The 20,854-nt window shown below is 40.3% G+C and overlaps 4 protein-coding genes and 1 long non-coding RNA gene across 5 annotated transcripts; 3 read left to right on the top strand and 2 right to left on the bottom strand.

Moving 5' to 3' along the window:
* Positions 1-943: 943 nt before the first annotated feature.
* LOC108829332 (uncharacterized protein At3g43530-like) lies at positions 944-3,632 on the top strand. The gene is made up of 4 exons (XM_056997924.1): positions 944-1,147; positions 1,537-2,256; positions 2,325-2,492; positions 2,598-3,632. The coding sequence occupies exons 1-4, from the start codon at positions 944-946 to the stop codon at positions 3,630-3,632; spliced, it is 2,127 nt and encodes a 708-aa protein (XP_056853904.1).
* Positions 3,633-5,307: 1,675 nt separating this feature from the next.
* LOC130503246 (uncharacterized) lies at positions 5,308-8,290 on the bottom strand. The gene is made up of 4 exons (XM_056997923.1): positions 7,684-8,290; positions 6,608-7,617; positions 5,785-6,515; positions 5,308-5,365 (listed from the first exon to the last, which is right to left on the bottom strand). Exons 1-4 carry the CDS (start codon positions 8,288-8,290, stop codon positions 5,308-5,310), a joined length of 2,406 nt encoding a protein of 801 aa, XP_056853903.1.
* Positions 8,291-9,210: 920 nt separating this feature from the next.
* LOC130503244 (uncharacterized) lies at positions 9,211-10,578 on the top strand. Its single transcript, XM_056997921.1, has 3 exons — positions 9,211-9,325; positions 9,875-10,121; positions 10,227-10,578. Exons 1-3 carry the CDS (start codon positions 9,256-9,258, stop codon positions 10,414-10,416), a joined length of 507 nt encoding a protein of 168 aa, XP_056853901.1. The 5' UTR covers positions 9,211-9,255; the 3' UTR covers positions 10,417-10,578.
* Positions 10,489-11,727, top strand: LOC130503245 (uncharacterized). Its single transcript, XM_056997922.1, has 4 exons — positions 10,489-10,507; positions 10,592-10,734; positions 10,808-11,032; positions 11,228-11,727. Exons 1-4 carry the CDS (start codon positions 10,489-10,491, stop codon positions 11,630-11,632), a joined length of 792 nt encoding a protein of 263 aa, XP_056853902.1. The 3' UTR covers positions 11,633-11,727.
* A 7,510-nt stretch (positions 11,728-19,237) lies between these two features.
* LOC130503243 (uncharacterized) lies at positions 19,238-20,397 on the bottom strand. The gene is made up of 3 exons (XR_008940708.1): positions 19,717-20,397; positions 19,579-19,627; positions 19,238-19,305 (listed from the first exon to the last, which is right to left on the bottom strand). It is a non-coding gene; the product is annotated as an uncharacterized LOC130503243 (long non-coding RNA).
* Positions 20,398-20,854: the final 457 nt, after the last annotated feature.

Raw genomic sequence — 20,854 nt, 5'->3', positions numbered from 1 at the left:
TGTTCTTTTTGAAAATTAACTCTACCCATACTCTTAAATTATAATATAATTTATGATATTTTATAAAATATCATTTTTTATCTAAACCTTAAAACTTATCCAAAACCTAAACCTCAACTAAACCCCAAATAGATTTTATAAACTTTGTTATATTCTTTTTTAAAAATTTACCCTACCATATACTCTTAAATTATAATTAATATTTATGAGATTTTATAAAACATATCATTTTTATCTAAACCCTAAAACCTATCTAAACCCTAAACCTCAACTAAACCCCAAATAGATTTTTATAAACTTTGTTATATTCTTTTTGAAAATTAAATCTACCATATACTCTTAAATTATAATTAATATTTATGAGATTTTATAAAAATATCATTTTTATCTAAACCTTAAAACCTATCTAAACCCTAAACTTCAACTAAACCCCAAATTTAATTAATTAATTACATTTCCCCCCACAAATTCAACTCCCAAAATTTTCCCTCTCAGCCCAAAATTTTCCCTCTCAGCCCAGTTTCAACACTTAGAAAAAATTTACACTTTTTACCATTTCCCTCTATCTCTCGAATCAAACGCTCAGGTACTCCTGCCCGAAAAAAAAGAGCTGAGATACTCCTGCCCGAAACTGCCCGGATTTAGAAATTCATTTATCTTTATTTTTACACGAAAATTTATAAAAAGACAACGAAACCAAGAGAAACTTCCATAATTACAACTCTACCTAGGACTATCCAAACCCGGGCCCAAAACCGACCCAAACAAATAGGATATCCACTTCCAGAAATTGAATTCCCTAATACGTTTCCCCTCTCTCCCCATATTGGTTGATTGAAAAGACATAAAGTTCACCGTCTCTCATTAAGTAGAATTTATTCGAGTTATCTGAAAACCCTACTCAATTCGGATCCTCAATCGACAATCAAAAACCCAAATCATGATGAATCCAGACGTTACGAAGGCAAAAGAAGATGGCTCGAGTAGTGTAGTAGGAGATGAAGCAAACCCAAGGATTATCGAGAAACCTGTCGGCCCAGGAACCGACCAAAGTCCCAGAGATGCAAATGAAAGCGAAGACAATGCCAGTGGAAAAGGGGAAGAGGAAGAATCAAGTAAGAAAAATGAAGGGGAGGAATCAAGAGAAGTACACGAAGGAGAAAAAGAGAAGGAAGTCGGAGACGAAGGAGAAAAAGAGAAGGAAGCCGGGGACGAAGGAGATGAAGAGAAGGAAGTCGGAGACGAAGGAGAAAAAGAGAAGGAACCCGGAGACGAAATAGAGCCCCGAAGAAACGACGAAGAAGCTGATGAAAGGGAGATAATTCTATTTGGACGACATCATGAAACTGAGTCGCATGCAGATTCGGTAAGTATTGAAATTGAAAACTTTTACATAGATGATTTGAGAGATTAGATAAGTGTGGAAAACTAAGTGGAATTTAGAGTTAGTGATTGTTGAACTAAGTCGAAGTTTGTGAAACTATATGTTGATGGTTGTAAGATGTCGTACGTGATCCGGTTCTCACTTGAGTGCAGGTTGTAGATGACGAAGAAGGGGGCATGCTACCGAAACTACACTTTCCTTCAAGCCAATATCAAAAGTCTTTAAAGCTTTCAGGAAAATGTTACATTGACACGGCGATAAGAACTATTCAAACGATCCTGAAAGCGAAGGAGGTGGAATGGTTCATAGAGCACCCACAATTCCAGCATTTCTTCCATATTAAAAACCGAAAGCAGAAGTGGATGGGAATGTGGGTTCTCGTTTTGCGATCAGCTTGTGTTGCGAAGAAGCATGAGTTATGGTTTGTCGTTAATGGCGTCGCAATCCGATATTCTCTTAGAGAATTAGGACTCATTTCTGGACTATACTGCCATGAGTATCCCCCCAACCATGAGAGGTTGGGTGGTACAACATTCATGAACAAGTATTTTGGAGGGAAAAGGGTAACATACGCTGACCTGGAGAAGCAGATGTTGGCGATGAAATCAAAGCCATCTGAGGATCGTAAGAAGATGGCCGTTCTGTTCTTCTTAGCCAGCATCCTTGTCGGAGGCCGAAAGAGTGGTGAGGGAGCATCACCTGTGGACAGTTTCTTCCTGAGTGTTGTTGATGACCTAGATGCGTGTGTAACGTTCCCTTGGGGGCGGTATGCATTCGAACATAACTTGAAGGATGTCTCTACCTTTTTGGAAAAATGCGACGGGCTTGCGCCGACGAGTTGGGTTTTTACAAGCTTTCCTATCCCTCTGGAGGTATTCTCAAGCTCTCTTCAACATAGTTGTTTAATTGATGTTAATGTCTTTTTGTTGTGTGTTGGTAGTTGTTGGCCTTTGAGGCAATTCCAAGCTTGAGGAACCATTTCCGAGAAGATGTGAATGGTGCAAATAGTAGTTGCCCGCGGATGTGCAAGATGCAGTACAAACGGAAAAGTGGAACCAAGGAATTCAGTCTGAAAGCTGTGAACGATAAACTTGGTAATAATACAAAGGTAATTGATGTTTTATGTGTAGTCGAATTGAGGAGAAGGGACTTATGAGACTTATGAAAACTTGGTGAAACTAAGGTAATTAGTATTTTTGTGTTTTTACCACAGGATATTGAGAGTATCTTGGTAGCAACAGCAGCTGAGGAGGAACTTCTGGAAACCATAGGAATGGACAAGGAGAGTTGTTGGGCCGATGACGCCGATGATGCAGCAGTTGATGGTTGGACGAAGATAATACGGAAAGGGAAGAAACAAGTTTTCTTTGAAGAACAGTTCCGCATGGATTTTGAGTCTCGCACAGGTCAGATTGAAGGTCCCACCAATCCTATCGGAGGACCATCGAATAATGCACAATCTGGTCAGGCTAATGCTGATTCGGTGGAGGTTAGTGGAGCTACTCCTGGAGCTGAGGCTTTAAAAGCTATGGAAGGTCGGCTTATGAATGCAGTCAGAGATGCAGTTCGAGATGCTATGAAGGGAGTGAAGGAAAAAGTCACTTTATTGTCTACGCAGCTAGGTCTGCTAGAAGAGGAAGTGAAAAGTCTTAGGTTGAGTGTTCCCGGAAGTGACAATCCGGCGGTCCAAGATGATGGTGATGGTAGTGACAATAACGAGTCGGAAGAAGAGGATGGTAGTGACAATAACGAGCCGGAGGAAGAGGATGGTGGTGACAATAACGAGCCGGAGGAAGAGGACAATAATGTTGAAGATGCCATTCTCGATATTTCAAAGGATGTACAGAGGGAATATGGTGATGTTGACATGGATGATGATGATGCGGAGATGTATGCACATGCTGCGGAGGTCGAAAAAAATTTAATGTCTGTAAACACGAAAAAAAAGAGGTCGAGAAAAGATGATGGCAAAGAAACAGTTCCTGTGAAAAAGGTTAAGTTGGTTGGTGAAAGTGTGAGGAGTCCCATTCAGCTAAGAAGCAAGGCAGCAGCTGCGAAGGAGGCAGAAGCTGAGAAGGAGGCAGCAGCTGCGAAGGAGGCAGCAGCTGCGAAGGAGGCAGAAGCTGAGAAGGAGGCAGCAGCTGAGAAGAAGGCAGCAGGTAAGAAGAAGGCAACAGGTAAGAAGAAGGCAGCAGGTAAGAAGAAGGCAGTGGCTAAGAAGAAGCCGAAGACAAAAAAAAGTAGGTAAGAAGACGGAGTGAATTCCCAATATGTGGTTGTTTTAATGTGGATGAACTCTATTCGGTCTGTATGACTTTAAATTCCCGTGACTTTCTTGTTGGATGTTGAAGACTGGTATTTAAGACTTATGTTATATATTGGGAAACTTTAGTAAGTTTCACTTTCAACTTAGTGTAACTTCATGAATTTATGATATTTCGTAGATCGTGAAGGAGGGAGAATAGGGAAACTTTAGTAAGTTTCACTTTCAACTTAGTGTAACTTCGTGAATTTATGATATTTCGTAGATCGTGAAGGAGGGAGAATAGGGAAACTTTAGTAAGTTTCACTTTCAACTTAGTGTAACTTCGTGAATTTATGATATTTCGTAGATCGTGAAGGAGGGAGAATAGGGAAACTTTAGTAAGTTTCACTTGCAACTTAGTGTAACTTCGTGAATTTATGATATTTCGTAGATCGTGAAGGAGGGAGAATAGGGAAACTTTAGTAAGTTTCACTTTCAACTTAGTGTAACTTCGTGAATTTATGATATTTCGTAGATCGTGAAAGAGGGAGAATAGGGAAACTTAAGTAAATCCGAAGAGTCTTGGTAAATCAGAATCTCAAGCAAACAACGACAACATAAGAACATAATCTCAAGCAAACAACAACAAGGGAACATAATCTCAAGCAAACAACAACAACAGATAGTAGACTAATGTCATGGACCGGACGCATCTCATGGAGTGGTGGGATTCTGACGGGTTAGATTATACTTCAGTTCAGCAATCTCTGCAGCCATCGCATCCACGCGCTTCCTTAACATTTCAACCTCTTCCTGGACTCTGAAGACCCATTGTTGACCGAAATGGAAGCCATCATTCTAGACGTAAAACGGGAATGTATCAAAATCCGAAAGTATCAATAAAAAATCTGGGCGTTTTCTATAAATCTGGGCGTTTTCTATAAATTACCTCATAATTTTTGCAAGTGAAGTATTTTCTCCCCGGTAAAGTATCAAAATCGGTTTGATACTTCAGGTTCCGAGCCACCTCGTTGATGATTGTCCCCCCACAAGGGCATCTGGTCGGAATCCCACACTCGGCATCCGCCACGCAGCCAAGCATGTTGATGTCTCTCTTCAAAGCCTTCATCTGGCTACACTCCTCGTCTGGATGAGTCATGATTTTGAGTAACCTAGATCTAGAAACAAGAGCGACCGATTGTAGAGAGAGATCTAGAGAGAGATTGAATAGTAGAGAGAGAGATTGGCTGAGGTAAATGGCGAAAACATTAAAAATAATGGGTTTAATACACCTCTACGTCGCCTCCGCATCGATTTTGTGGAAAGTCAAAAATCAAAAAAATGGGCGGGAATTTTTTCGTGTAGGATTTTCGTGCTTATAGTTTCACTTAGTTTGTAGTTATACAAAAACCTTTAAAGTTTTACTTTTCTGATTTTTCCGATTTTGTTGGTTTTACTGTACTTAGATGATTGATTTTATGGTTACACCTGATATATTCTATTTTCTATCAACGTTTTAGATGTGCTCATGCATGATAAAATTTGATTTCGTGACATATGTATCTTTTCTAATCCCACGAGGTAGTGTTTACAAAAAACATAGCTAACAATGATGTATTCTCTTCCCATTCGACAGAACATTGTTAACATTTCGTAAAGTATCAAAATCGTGACATTGTTAGCTAACATAGCTAAAAACATAGCTAACATTGATGTATTCAGATTTCTCAACATAGCTAAAAACATAGCTAAAAACATAGTCATCAACTAACGAAAGGTTACATAACGAAAGTTTCACCAAGTTTTACAATCATAAAACGAAATCACTTTAATCAGGTTTCACTAAGGTTCACATTCATATAACACTTCAGTTCCTTCTGTTCCTTCAGTTCTCTCAGGTCCCTCAGTTCCCTCAGGTCCTTCAGTTCCTTCAGTTCCTTCAGTTCCTTCAGCTCCTTCAGCTCCTTCAGCTCCTTCAGCTCCTTCAGCTCCTTCAGTTCCTTCAGCTCCTTCAGTTCCTTCAGTTCCTTCAGCTCCTTCAGTTCCTTCAGTTCCTTCAGCTCCTTCAGTTCCTTCAGTTCCTTCAGCTCCTTCAGTTCCTTCAGGACCCTGCGAGCAGTTGAAATAGCTAGCCAGACCCCTATTCGGGATATACTTATTAGGACGGGGACGGGGCCGACTTTCTCCCGCCGAAGGATGCCTTTTTTCCTGATGTCTTCCTTTTTTTTTCTTGTAGTCTGGAGGTAGAGGACACTTCACCGCCGCGACTTCTTTTGGAACCAGCCAATGAGTTATATGAGGGACTGGATATATAGTCCTTCGAAACGCTTTCGCCCATGTTGTAATGAAGTAATAATTCGAGATGAAATCGTACATGTCACTCAACTGTAATGGTTTATCATGCTGCAAACACTTAATGATAGCTCTTATTGCATGTCTACATGGGTATTTATCTATATCAAACTTCCTGCATCTGCACGTTTTCTGTTGCAAATCCACAGAATAAGTCTTCCCGTCTTCTCCAATAACACTGTATTCAAGCTGAAAAGTGTTCAGCGGAGTCACTGTAAGTTTTGAACCTTTCGGTGTTCTCTTATGCAATTTGTTCTCCACCAAAGGAACCAATTTTCGAGATGACGGTCCTTCTGCTGCATCCTTCCTATGTCTGTTGAACCACTCAGACATTTTATCAATAACTGTATCAAGCATAGGCAATAAAGACATCCTTCGCGCCTTTTCATATAGCGCATTCAAAGACTCCGCACAATTAGAGGTGTCTATGTTGTACCTAGCACCGGGGAAATGACACTTCGCCCACCGTTTGACTTCGACACTTTTATCAAGATACCTAGCACACGATGGATACCTCTCCCTAAAATCGTCATACTGCTTTTTAAACTCATGCTCTGAATAAAGACATGCAACTTTTCGGAATTGTAGTGCAACCTCGTCCTGCCTTGATTGACATGAGCTTTCACATTGTGCGATAGATGCCAGATACAATACCCATGTTTAGACATCGGATACACTTCACCAACAGCTTTTATCAGACTTGGATTTCTGTCTGAAACAAACACCAATTCCGTCGAATCCGGTATAATAGTTTTCAGCGTCGTGAAAAACCACTTCCAGCTTTCGTTTTTCTCCCCATCAACCACAGCAAAAGCTATTGGATAATGGTGAAGGTTTGGATCCTGAGCCGTGGCAATAATTAAACAACCACCTTCAACAGTCTTCAGGAAAGTTGCATCCACAGTGATGACTTTCCTCATGTATTCAAACCCTTCAATGGAGGCTCCCAACGCAACAAATAGGTATCTGAACCGGTTGTTTTTATCCACTACCAAACTTGTTTTTGTATCCGGGTTCGCCTTCTCTAACATATACAAATAAGCATGCAATATTATATATCCCTTCTCCGGATCACCACGAATATCCGCAACAGCTTGTTTTTTTCCTCTCAAACATGTCGTATACGACACTTCCACACCCAGTTTCCTTTGCACCAGACCGACCAGGATTTTCGCTGTTGGTGTCTCATATAGTCCCGGATAATCCTTGTGCACTATAGCTGCAACACATCTTGGTGTAACTTTCATTTTCTTTCCAGTACTTGAAGTTACGCGAGAGCATGAATGCATATTCCTGTATGTTCTAATCGAGAACGCTTCAGATTTATTTATCTTTGTTGCTCTCACACTCCATTTACAACCTTCATCTGCTCCACGACATTTCACCACATATCGACCCCTGTCCGAGTTGCAAATACTGATTCCAAAACAGTTCTCTTGTGATGCTCTATCAATAATATGTTTCACAGCTTCTTTACTCTCAAATTCTTGAAACAACCGAAGACCCAAACCATCTTCCCACTCTTTAACCACTGGTTTTTCTTTTGCAACACGTGGGAGCTCAACATAGTACGAACTAGGACGAACACCCATAGAGTTATCCACGTCGCCCTCACTGTCCACGCCCCCTTCCCCGGCTTCTCCATTAACAACATTAATGCCCCTTTCCTCGGCTTCTCCATTAACAACATTAATGCTAATGCCCCTTTCCTCGGCTTCTCCATTAACAACATTAATGCCCCTTTCGTCGGCTTCTCCATTAACAACATTAATGCCTCTTTCGTCGTTTTTTCCATTTATAACAACATTCTCCACCCGTTCAGCCCCCGGCAGATATAGTTCTGCTTCTTCAATGCGAGGAAATAGAGTGAGTGCACCCGGATTACCTTCAACTTCGGGTAATCCACTCGCAAGCTCACTATAGTTCCCACCATATGAGCTTTCTTTCTCAACTACTGATTGTTGCTCCATTTCTTCGATGACCTCTACATGCAAAATACTTCTTCTTCCCTCTTTATTCACTGATGTCAGATACACATACACATCTTCATCATCCAAAATATATGATTGCCTCTTAGGTTCTACTACCAGTGGAATGTAACTCAGATTCATCCTCTTTAAACACGGATCTATCCTCTTCTTCTTGCATATCCTCTCCTTCAAACAGGAATAAGTGATCTCATCCAATGATGATGTCTTAAAGGATATACCATACAAACGACCATCGCTTGGAATCCATTCATAATCATCTCCTGATTTCGCATATTGTCCATCATAGTCAAAGTGTATGTTTGTAGAAGAATAACCCATTATCTGTTGTACCAAATAAAAAGTATACAATTGAAGTTAATCTTACTTATACAGTTTTGCTATTATAGTCCTACTAATTTATACTTGTTTACACTTTTTCTCAACAGTAAAGTTTCACCTATTTACACTTTTATAGTCTACTAATTTCACCCTTTTCATTCCGGATTTCAGTTTTGATTCCCGACATTTCTTGTTCATAATCCAATTCCATAACAAACACACCATACAGCTCTCAATTGACAACACAAAGACCCATATATTCGAAATCTACTGTCTAAAAATCCCAACCTAACGAGCCGCATTGACTTCATTCATTCGATACAGAGAAAGACAATGCTTTACCTGAACTTTATCTGACCTGGGTTGGGGGTCAATTTCAGCACCCAAGCGAGCCGCAATCTCCTTTACAATCGAAACTCACTCAATGATCGCTCTAGCTTTCATTCGCTTTCTTCGTCAATCGTCCGTCGAGAGAGAGACTCGAATTAGGGAGGAGAGAGAAAAAATAAAACTAATTAAGAAAATCCACCTGGACAGGAGAGAGAGATAAACCGCGCTTTTTTTATTGGTCAAGTAAAGGAGCGTTTTTATTGGTCAAGTAGAGAGGGTTTTCATTGGTCAAGTAGAGAGGGGCACTTTCGACTTTCACCATCGGGTTGAAGAGTATGAAAACAAATAAGAGTATGGCAGATAACATGAGAGTATGCTAGATCACGTTTTCCCTCATTAAGAGTACCTGAGCACTTCACTCCTATCTCTCTCTCACAAACCACGACTCTTGATAAAAGAAAAAAAAATTTCTCTCTCGCCGCCTCTCTCTCTTACAGGCGCAAAACATATTCTCTCTTCTGTGTCTTCTCGCCTCTCGCCTCTCGCCTCTCGCCTCTCGCCTCTCGCCTCTCGCCTCTCGCCTCTCGCCTCTCTCTCTCTCTCTCTCTCTCTCAGCCAGCTAAACAACGATAGCGATGGCTTGTTCCACCGGAACCTCAAACGACCCCCGTCGTCGCCCCCGTCCATCCAGATTACAGCTCCCAGGTTACTGAGCCTCTCGTCTCAGCCTCCGTCTCTGTCTCATAACCTCTCTGATTTAGGGTATTGGGGTTTTGATTTTGGGTGTTTCAGTTTCCGTTTAGTTAGGGTTTTTAGGATTTCGATTTCTAGGGTTCGTAGGGTGTCGATTCGAGAGTTTGTAGGGTTTCAATTTGAAGGATTTTTAGGGTTTTGATTTCTAGGGTTCGTAGGGTTTCGATTTGAGTGTTTGTTGGGTTTCAGTTTGAAGGGTTTCTAGGGTTTCAGTTTGTAGGGTTTCAGTTTGTTTCCCTTTCTAGTTTTGTTTTTTATTTCAAATTTCTGTTCTGTTTTGTTTGGTTTTTGATTTGAAGTTTCTGTTCTGTTGTGTTTTGTTTCCGTTTTTTGTTTCCATTTCAAGTTTGTTTTTTTTTATTTCAAGTTTCTGTTCTGTTGTGTTTTGTTTCTGTTTTTTGTTTCCGTTTCAAGTTTGGTTTTTGATTTCAAGTTTCTGTTTTGGTTTGTTCTGTTTCCATTTTTTTTAATTTCTGTTTTTCTTTCTTTCTCTGTCTACAGATATGCGACAGGGGAGACCTAGAATGACTTCCTCGGGGCCTGCTGCCATGGACCCATCTTCTGCTCCGCCTGTCTTTCCTGGAGTTGTACCTCCTGGAGCTGTGCCTCACGCACCTACCGGCTCTTCAAGTGCAGTGCCTGCGGCTCCTGCCCCTTATGTCAGGAGAACAGAAGATGCTCTGCTACGTGCACCATCCCGACGTAACCAGCAACACCTCCATCCTCTAAGGCTCAATGGAGCATTGTGGTAAGTTTTAAGTAGCTCACTGTGTATCAGTTTTGTGGTTAGTAATGTTATGGTTAAGTGTAGTTATATGACTTTTGTTTGATGTCTGCCATTGTATTGTTTCAGGTTCGGTGTGGATCCTGAAGTCCATGCTTTTATCCGAGAAACATGGCAGGCAAACTTCTGGGGACCTTGGGCAATCTGGACAAACGTTCCACCGGACAAGAGAGATCAGTGGTGGCATTCCTTTATTGTAAGTATCTCTTTCCCTCTCTTTTTCCCTTTCTCAACTATTAATTTACTTAGTAATATTTAATCTAATGACTTATCTTCTTTTGTAGCAACACTACTACTGGGATGACCAGTTCCATGATGAAATCTTCTTAAAATGGAAGAAACAAACTCAGGTTACCGTCTGTGGCCGCATCAGCCAGAAAAGGCGAGATAACAAGCATCCTGCTTACATCAATGACACTGACTGGGCTGGGCAGTAGTCTGTCAGAAGTATAGCACTCCGGCAGCAAAAAAGAAGAGTCAGTCAGCTGCAGCATCTCGCAAATCTGCTCCTAGAGGGAAGACGATGTACAAGCACGGTGCAGGCCCACGCTGTTTCATAAACATCGAGCATAGAATGGTAAATTTTTCCTCAAGTTTTTTTTTTTTTGCCTTAAGCAATTTCTAACTTCCATTTGTTTCTTTTCTTACAGACGATTGAAGACGGTGAACCACCTTCATATACAGCCCTAGCGAGGAAGATACACACGAGCAAAGATGGTTCCTTCCTAGACGAACGTACGGAGGAACTGGTGCTGGAGGTTGAGCAAGCCGTTGAAGAGATGTTACAAGAAGAATCTCCACTTGGCGAAGGTCAAACTGACTCCACTGCTGCTACAAATTCAAAGCGCTTTCTTCTCAACCAAGAATACATCAAGGTCATCTCCTCTCTCATCTTCATTCTGTTTATTTCTTCTTACTTTTTTAATACTTAGTTATTGAACTGTAATTGCAAATGCTTGTGATTGTCTTAGTTATTGGAGTTGTGGCTGTGTCTTATAGTTAGTTATGGAGCGTGAGATAGAGTGAGTTAGTTATGCTTGCTTATGCTTCTTTTTTCTTGCTTTTTGCAGAGAGGACAGACAAAGAAGGGTACAGTCTACGGCCTTGGCAGTGTTCAGTACAAGAACTCATGTCCTTCTGTGCCAATTCCTGTCTCACTTCAGCGCAATCTGGACGTCGACATGCGCATCACTGGCTTCGAGACCAACATTTCTGAAGTCAAGGAAGATATCAATACTTTCAAGACTGAATTCAACACTTTCAAGACTGAAGTCAAGGATGGATGTCAGCAAGCCAAGCAACTCTCAACATTATTCTGCAAACTCTCCAATCTCAAGCTTCCACTCCTGCCTCAACTGCCCAACCATTTCAGCCTCAAGCTCAGTCACAACCTCAAAGTCAGCCCCAAGCTCCAGTTCAATCTCAACATCAGTCACAAGCTCAAGTTCAGTCTACGGCTCATCCACAACTTCTAACGACCAGTAACCATTCTGAGTTAGATAGGTGGTGCCAAAAAGAACTTGGTATTTAAGGTTTGGTCAGTTCATGTATTAAGCTACAATCTTTTGTGTACTTTCTTTGTTTCCATCAAAAACTTGTTATCTTCTGAATGTTTAAAACTGCAACTCTTATGTAATATATTTTGTTTCTATGGTATTTTGCCTTCTTGTTTGCATATTACGTTTGCATTTATATATATATATATATATTATATATATATATATATATATATATATTTGAATTTGTTTTTATAATTGTTTCAAATTATTTTTATAATTGTTTCAAATTTATTTTATAATTTTTTAAACTAGCCACGAATAAAAATGTAGCAAGAAAAAACACAATACATATGAACTTTCTGTAGTAAAACGTATCAAATTGTCACGAAAGTATTCGTAGCAAAACCGTAGCTGTTGCTACGTAATTTCCGCTGCAAACCGTAGCAAAGTTTGCCACGAAACTTTCGTAGCAAAACGTGGCAACCTGCTACGATTTTTTGCCACACGCTCTTTTTGCTATGCACCTATACGTACGTTTTTCCTTTTCGTAGCATTTCGTGGCTTCTGCTCCATATAGCCACGAATTCTTGGTCATACCCACGAAAATAAACGTGGCTGTGGAGCTTTTTTTTTACTAGTGAGTTGTGAGTAAGAAGATATCACACTTTCTATCCAGATGATTCAAGATTAGCCTGTTTGGACATATGGCAATACCTTCATGATTCTTATCAAACCAGGATGAACCACGATCTAAGAAGCTTTATTTGGAACCACTAATCAGTGGAGAATAACCGGGAAGTTGAATAAATCTCATAAGTGTTGTGAGCAAGAAGATATCCCACCTTCTATCCAGATGATTCCAGATTCACCTTCTATGCCATTATCTTCATGATCTTATCAACCCAGGATGAACCACGATCTAAGAAGCTTTATTTGGAACCACTAATCAGTGGAGATAACCAGGAAGTTGAATAAATTTCATAAGTGTTGTGAGCAAGAAGATATCCCACCTTCTATCCAGATGATCCAGATTAGCCTGTTCGGACATATGCCATTATCTTCATGATTCTTATCAAACCAGGATAAACACGATCTAAGAAGCTTTATTTGGAACCACCAATCAGTAGAGAATAACCAGGAAGTTGAATAAATCTCATAAGTGTTGTGAGCAAGAAGATATCCCACCTTCTATCCAGATGATTCCAGATTAGCCTGTTCGGACATATGCCATTATCTTCATGATTCTTATCAAACCAGGATGAACCACGATTTAAGAACCTTTATTTGGAACCACTAATCAGTGGAGAACAACCAGGAAGTTGAATAAATCTCATAGGAGTTGTGAGTAAGAAGATATCCCACTTTCTATCCAGATGATTCCAGATTTTTCCTGTTCGGACATATGGCAATATCTTCATGATTCTTATCAAGGGCTTTTTGCAAAAGTGACTCAAAACTTGAAGTCAAATAGAAAACTAACCTTTTCTTTTGACTCATTTTTTTTTGAGTTTTAACCCCACACCTGCTTTTATCTACGAAAATGCCATTAACTTTTTTATTTTTTTTGTTTTTTCGAAAAATGGCTTCTTTACTGTCTCAAACCTCATCTTCTTCAAGTATTTACAATATTGCCACTGCCATGAATAGTGGGAACAACCTTGTACGAACTGTTTGGAACATTTAATGCCCTTTAATGCACGTAAATCTTCTTTACACTCTCTCTGTTTCATTGTTATGAACTAAAAACAACATTTCTTTCACTTTCTCTTCCATATTCATCCAAAAAACTCAAGCTTTTGATTCAAATATGGGCGATGGTTGATAGAGCCATATTTCTTTCGTTTTGACTTACGGTTGCTTTCGTTTGAGGTTCTGGGTGGTTGGAGAAGACCCTGTGTGCAAACGAAGTCATCTCACCTAGTTTAAGGTACGAATTTGAATTTTTTTCAAAATCTGTTCGCGTAGAAGCTTACAAGTAAGTCATCTGTATGTAGAAGACTTACTGATGAGTCTTCTGGTCAAACGGACGACTTTAAACATAAGTCGTCCAGCTTTGTTTGTTGAAAAAAAACACTCCAGACGACTTATATATAAGTCGACTTATATATAAGTCTACGAGAAACAGGCTAGTTTGCATTTGACCGAATCGTGTCAGATCTTTGACTATTTCTAGACGACTTATAATTCAGTCGTCTATGGGAAAGTAAAATTTCAATATTTTATTAAACTAGACGACTTACGTGTAAGTCGTCTTAGGTTAGTTTTGTAACTGAAAAATAAAAACTTCATAATTTAACTTTTACCAGACGACATAATATAAAGTCGTCTCGTCAGAAGACTTAATTTAAAGTCGTCCGGGGAAAAGCAAAGTCGTCCAGAAATTTTCCCAATTTTCTGGTCAAACCTTGCTTATCCCCGGACGACCTTAAATTAAGTCGTCTAGCCGGACGACTTTTAGTTAAGTCGTCTGGGAGAAAGTTAAATTTCAAGTTTTATTTTTCAATTACAAAAACTAACCGAGGACGACTTACATGTAAGTCGTCTTGTTTGAATAAAATATTGAACTTTTTACTTTCCAGAGACGACTGAAATATAAGTCGTCCAGAAATAGTCAAAGATCTGACACGATTCGGTCAAAATGCAAAACTAGCCCGTTTTCTGTAGACGACTTATATATAAGTCGTCTGAATTTTTTTTTTTTAACAAACAAAGCCGGACGACTTAGAATTAAGTCGTCCCTTTTAATTTTCAATTGCAAAAGTGACCTCTTTAGACGACTTACCTTTAAGTCTTCTGGACGACTTAATTCTAAGTCGTCTGCGATAATGTTTATTGAACTTCTTCATTTCTCTATGTTTACTAATGTGTTTTATTTTGAATATTTGCAGATGATTTTTAAGTTACATGCAGTGTATGGAGAATGGTTGTTGAGAGATTTCCGTTGGATTTTGTGGTTGATGATCTCAAAGGAGCAAGATTGTTTTTATTGAATGAAGATTCAACACATGCTGAACTTGTTGCAATGGCTCAAGAAGATTATAACCTGGACATGAGATCAGTGACTGTGGAGATTAGCTACTCATTACCAGCAGAAATGATGATGACTCCAGGCAGTCCTCCCATTCATGTTACAAGTGATAGACAAGTTCGAAACTTGCTCGAGATACTCAAAACGCATAGAGTATGTCTTTGTGTATCAAGCCGCAGCAAGGTGGAAACGGTTTCAGAGAAAAGAGAAGAAGCTGGTGAATGGGAAGAAGATGTTGGTGATAATGATGAAGCTGGTGAATGGGAAGAAGATGTTGGTGATAATGATGAAGCTGATGAATGTTTTGAAGATGTTGGTGATAATGAGTCTGTTGAAGATGAAAATCAAGATGGGGAGGAGGAAAATGGGGAGGAGGAAAATGGGGAGGAGGATGCTGATAACACTATTGTTGGTGAAACGGATCAGAATGGTGGGGATTACAGTCTTTATGGAAATGTTCAAGATGAGGACGAGGAAGATGATGATAATATTTGTTTTGAAGAAATTGAAAAGACATATGCTAAGACAAATGCTATTGAAGGAGGAAAATCGGATTGTACCAGCATCTATGTCAACCAGAGTTTTGTTAGCAAGGATGCACTGCTTTCAGAGCTGCGGTTGACAGCAGTGAGGGGTAAGTTTCTTTCAGAATATACAAATCATCAACAAAACTCTCCTTGTGGCAACATGTCGGGTTAGCGGTTGTGGATGGAAGATCAGAGCGAGTGTGAAACATGGGCCAAACACGTTTTGGGTAACAAAGTATGTGGAAAAACATTTATGCTCAATTGGAGACCGAATCGCTCAGCGGAGACACTGTACTCCAAAGTATGTTGGTAGTCTTTTCATTGATCGTGTTGGAATCATTGATGGGATAACTCCACAGCATATCACTGATGCAATGAGGAACATGTTTGGCATGACGCTTGATTACACCACTTCATACAGAGCACTGTTATATGCACAAAAATTGGTGAGAGGATCAGCAGAAGAAGGGTATTCGCGTCTGCCTTCATATCTCGAGCAAATCTCCATTGCAAATCCTGATTCTATCACGGCTATAGAACTTGATTCTATGAAAAGATTTAAGTATCTATTTCTCTCTTTTGGAGCTTCTATCAAGGTTTTAAGTATCAGAGAAGGGTCATTGTGGTGGATGGAACTCACCTAAGCGGAAAGTATGGAGGTGTTATGTTAGTTGCAGCCGCACAAGATGGCAATTTTCAGATATTCCCATTGGTTTTTGGGATCGTGGATGCTGAAGATGAACCTTCTTGGAATGGTTTTTCACAAAATTGGCTAGTTGTATATCTCATGACAAGCCTCTGGTGATAGTCTCCGACCGACACGCGGCCATTAAAAGTGCGTGTGAGAAGGTGTTTCCTTGGGCAACCCGAGGAATATGTTATTATCACCTTCAAGATAACATTGTCAAAAAGTTTAGAGGGAAACATCTCATGTACTTGGTGAAAGGGGCTGCTTATGCGCACACGGTTTACGATTTTGACCGGTACATGGCTGAGATACAGAGTGCAAACCCGGAACTTGCAACGTATTTGGAGAAGGCCGACGCCAGGCTATGGTCAAGGGTTTATTGTAAGGGGAACAGGTTCAACATAAAAACAAGCAACATCGCTGAATCTATTAATTCCGCACTGAAGCGAGCAAGAGGATTTCCGATTTCGTTCCTGCTGGAGTTCATAAGGCAGAAGTTAGGAAAATGGTATTGGAAAAGGAGACAAGATGCTTTGAGTCTCCCAACTGAACATAGCCGGGGTGTTGAATACTTGCTTGCTGTTCGATCAGAGATAGCGGATACGATGACGGTCGAACCAATTGATGGATGGCGTTTCTTTGTCAAAGGTGGCAAAATGGACTGTGTGGTTGATTTGGAACATGTAAAGTGTGATTGTGGTGTCTATGGAGTGGAGAAAATACCTTGCTCTCATGCTATAGCTGCTGGAACACATGCTGGTTTGCATATCTCCACACTTGTATGTCCACTTTACTCAAAGAATCATCTGTATGCAGGATACTCAGAGAATATATATCCTATCGTGTCACAACATATTGAGGAACGGGAATGCTTTCCTCCAAACGTAAAGCGTGGTCCGGGGAGACAGAAGAAATCAAGATGGCAATCTTGGTTGGAGCTATCTAGGATGAGAGGACACAAACCCAGGAAGAAACACAGGGCACGGAGATGCTCAAACTGCAAGGAAACTGGCCATACGAAACCACAATGTACACAACCAATTGACTAGTTGTCCAGACGACCTAAATTTAAGTCGTCCAGTCTTGATTACCCGTCCAGACGACCTAAATTTAAGTCGTCCAGTCTTGATTACCCGTCCAGACGACCTAAATTTAAGTCGTCCAGTCTTGATTACTCGTCCAGACGACTAATTGTTAAGTCGTCCAGTGTTTCGTCCAGAAGACCTTCTACTAAGTCGTCCAGAAGACCTTCTACTAAGTCGTCCAGTGTATTTTTTTTAGACGACCTTTTACTAAGTTGTCCAGTGTATTTTATTTTTAGACTACCTTCTACTATCCCTTCCAAGTGTATTTTTTTAGACGACCTTTTACTAAGTCGTCCAGTGTATTTTATTTTTAGACTACCTTCTACTATCCCTTCAAGTGTATTTTTTTTAGACGACCTTTTACTAAGTCGTCCAGTGTATTTTATTTTTAGACTACCTTCTACTATTTTTAGACTACCTTATTTGTAAGTCGTCCAAACCTACCAGACGACTTATTTGTAAGTCATCCAGCTGGAAAACTTTCCAGACGACTTATTTGTAAGTCGTCCAGCTGGAAAACCTTCCAGACGACTTATTGGTAAGTCGTCCAGCCCTACCAGACGACTTATATATTTACAAATCTATACAAAGACAAGTTCAAATAAATCATACACAAGTTAGAAAATCTATACAACGACAAGTTCAAATACAAATACACAAATCATACACAAGTTAGAAAAGACAAGTTCAAATACAAATACAATCTATATATTTACAAATCTATACAAAGACAAGTTCAAAGCCATACACAAATCTAATCATACATGCCCACGAACATACCACCATCCTCATTATCTTTCAAATGCTGATCAACAAGCTCCGTCCATATAACCACCGCCATATTATCCCTCATATTCTTCGCATTGGCCCTAGCAAAGTCTTTAGGGCTAAAGGGGACCCCAAGAGCATGACATTCAATGTACTTTAGAGCGTACACGCCACAATCACCATTGTTGGCCGTGGGTACATCTTTCAGCCGTCTCTCATATGTGTATCGCTCCAACCCGTATTTGACCCTTCCTTCGTCGGTGTCTGCGCACTCAACAAGCAGATAAGGGACCATCTCGAGAAAAGGCTCCATTATCTCATCCCATGCTTCTGGAAGACCTTCCAGACGACTTATTATAAGTCGTCTACTAAGTCGTCTACTAAGTCGTCCAGCTGGAAGACCTTCCAGACGACTTATTATAAGTCGTCTACTAAGTCGTCCAGCTGGAAGACCTTCCAGACGACTTATTATAAGTCGTCTACTAAGCCGTCCAGCTGGAAGACCTTCCAGACGACTTATAATAAGTCGTCTACTAAGCCGTCCAGCTGGAAGACATTCCAGACGACTTATTATAAGTCGTCTACTAAGTCGTCCAGCTGGAAGACCTTCCAGACGACTTATTATAAGTCGTCTACTAAGTCGTCCAGCTGGAAGACCTTCCAGACGACTTAATTAAGTGAAGATGGAAAGGTACCTGACTCAAGATAGCAGCTTTCATGAATCTGCGGCCTCTGCTGCCCTCGTAAGCCAGAATCGGTGGAAGCGGTGGAAGCGAACTGTTTAATCTGGGACTACCAATACTAGCACCCATTCCCGGCAGAGTTGTGTACGCCCAGACCTGAAGAACTTGTATAAACCCATCCACGGTGTAACAGCCAGTAATCTCTTTGTTCCACAAAGAGTCCATCAGCACCTTAAACGAGACTCTCCCCCATGGATAATTCTCAAACCGTTCTAAATCCATCACTAGCCTTGCCAGAGTAGCTCGTGTAGCGGTTGAAAACTTTCTCCCTTCAATGAATCCAGTGAAGATGGAAAGGTACGCGAGCCGCTTGCGATCTTCCGTGGACCAATCCCCGCATCTCTTCAGTGCATCTATTATCTGATCAGTAGTTGGCCCAGCTTCCAGATGAACTCCCATCATCCCCCAGAAAGAAACCATCTCTGGGGTAACTTCACATTTTGGTGTCTCAAGGTCCTCGATGTACTCGCAGTTTAGACCAGTGATCATTTCAAACTCTAACAATGAAAACCTCAAAGGTTCTGGACCAACGAGACACCACATCTCGTACTTCTTCTTAATGTCCAGCTTTAAACAGAGCATGTGGTGAACCAGCCTTGAAGCCCAACCAAATCCCTGCTCCTTGAACTTGATGAAAACTCCCAATCTCGACTCCTTGAGCTCTTCAAATTCTTTCTCAGTGAGAGCTTCCCTAAGAGCAGTATGCAACCTGTTGTTATCCGAATGATACGAAATGCTATGCTGGGGTTCTGGCTCTTCCCCTAATGTGTATAACCTACGGGGGAGTTCTGGAATATCCATCATTTTTGTCTGCAAAATAATCAAAGACAACAATAGAAGTCAGAACACAAGCTAAATCAATCACGCCTTAATTGTTACTCCAGACGACTTAGTAGACGACTTTAATATAAGTCGTCTGGAAAGTCGTCCAACTGGACGACTTAGTTGACGACTTATATTTAAGTCGTCTGAAAAGTCTTCCAAATGGACGACTTATATTTAAGTCGTCTACTAAGTCGTCCAGTTGAAGACTTTCCAGACGACTTACTTACAAGTCTTCCAGTAGAAAAATTTCAAGCGGACCTGATTAGTCGCAGAAGGAGTTGGAGTACTCGTCATTGTGGTTATAGATCTGAAAAAATAAACGTGAAACAGTGAGAATGAGTAAATTGATAGAGACAACGTTTTATGTTCATCTTTTCCTCGAGATTGATGACTTACCGGCGTTAGGGTTTACAGAGAAACGGCGCTACGGTTTACAGAGAAGAAGCGGCGGCGCTAGGGTTTAGAAGAAGCGGCGGTGCTAGCTAGTGTTTAGAGGAAGCGGCGGTGAGAACGTTGGTGAGCACGGTGGCGAGGGCGACGGTTTGTTCGGAAATAGTGGAAGCGGGGGCGCTAGGGTTTAGAGGAATCGGCGGCGCTAGGGTTAGAAGAAGCTGCGGCGACAACGGTGAGAATGAAGTGAGATAGATAGCCGACGTTGAGAACGATGGTTTGTTCGGAAATAGTGGGAATTCGAATCGCCTTTGATATCGCCGGTGAGAGAGAACTGTTAGGGTTTCTGAATTTTGCGGAAAATGAAAAAAAAAAAATCACCTTATATATTGGGTAAATAATCCGGTTAGCTTTAAAAGTACATTGGTAAACTTTAAGGTTTGGTCCGGTTTAGACGACTTATTCTGGCTGATAATGTACATCAGACGACCTACTATTTAGTCGTCTGTGCACAAAAGACTAAATATTAAGTCGTCCCAGACCCTAAACTGAACCCCTAAACTAAAATGACTAAATCAACTTACTAACCACGTTATAAAATCAAATTATACTTCAATAGTGTTTACTATACACAGAAATGAACACGCTTAGGTAATTTTAAAAATTTTCAAAAACGGTTTTAATGCTTTCCAAAATCTAACCCTAAGAACACATATGTTGATGAAACATAAACTAAAGAATATCATGACTCACTACTTTCACTCATCTGGGCTGAAAACAATTGAAATTTGTTATATATTAATTTATATCTCTTAAGACATATGTTAATTACATAATTCCAATTTTTCACTTATCAAAATATTTTTTACAAAATTTTTAAATTATGTTTAAGAATAACTATCCAGACGACTTATTTTCAAGCGTCTAAACAGACGACTTGCGAGGGGTAGAAACGTAAAAAAAATCCGTTTTTTTGTTTGTTCACAAGGAGATAGTTGTAATTTCAATAGCCTTTTAGGTTAATTTTGCCTTTGACCCAAGTTGGGGTATTCTTTTGGGTTTGACTCCAAGTTTTGAGTCACACTTGGCAATTCTCCCTCTTATCAAACCAGGATGAACCACGATCTAAGAAGCTTTATTTGGA

This window comes from Raphanus sativus, unplaced genomic scaffold (assembly GCF_000801105.2).
Source record: "Raphanus sativus cultivar WK10039 unplaced genomic scaffold, ASM80110v3 Scaffold0879, whole genome shotgun sequence".
Lineage (NCBI taxonomy): Eukaryota > Viridiplantae > Streptophyta > Magnoliopsida > Brassicales > Brassicaceae > Raphanus > Raphanus sativus.
The sequence above is the reverse complement of the archived record's forward strand: the minus strand, read 5'-3'. Positions and strand labels throughout refer to the sequence as shown.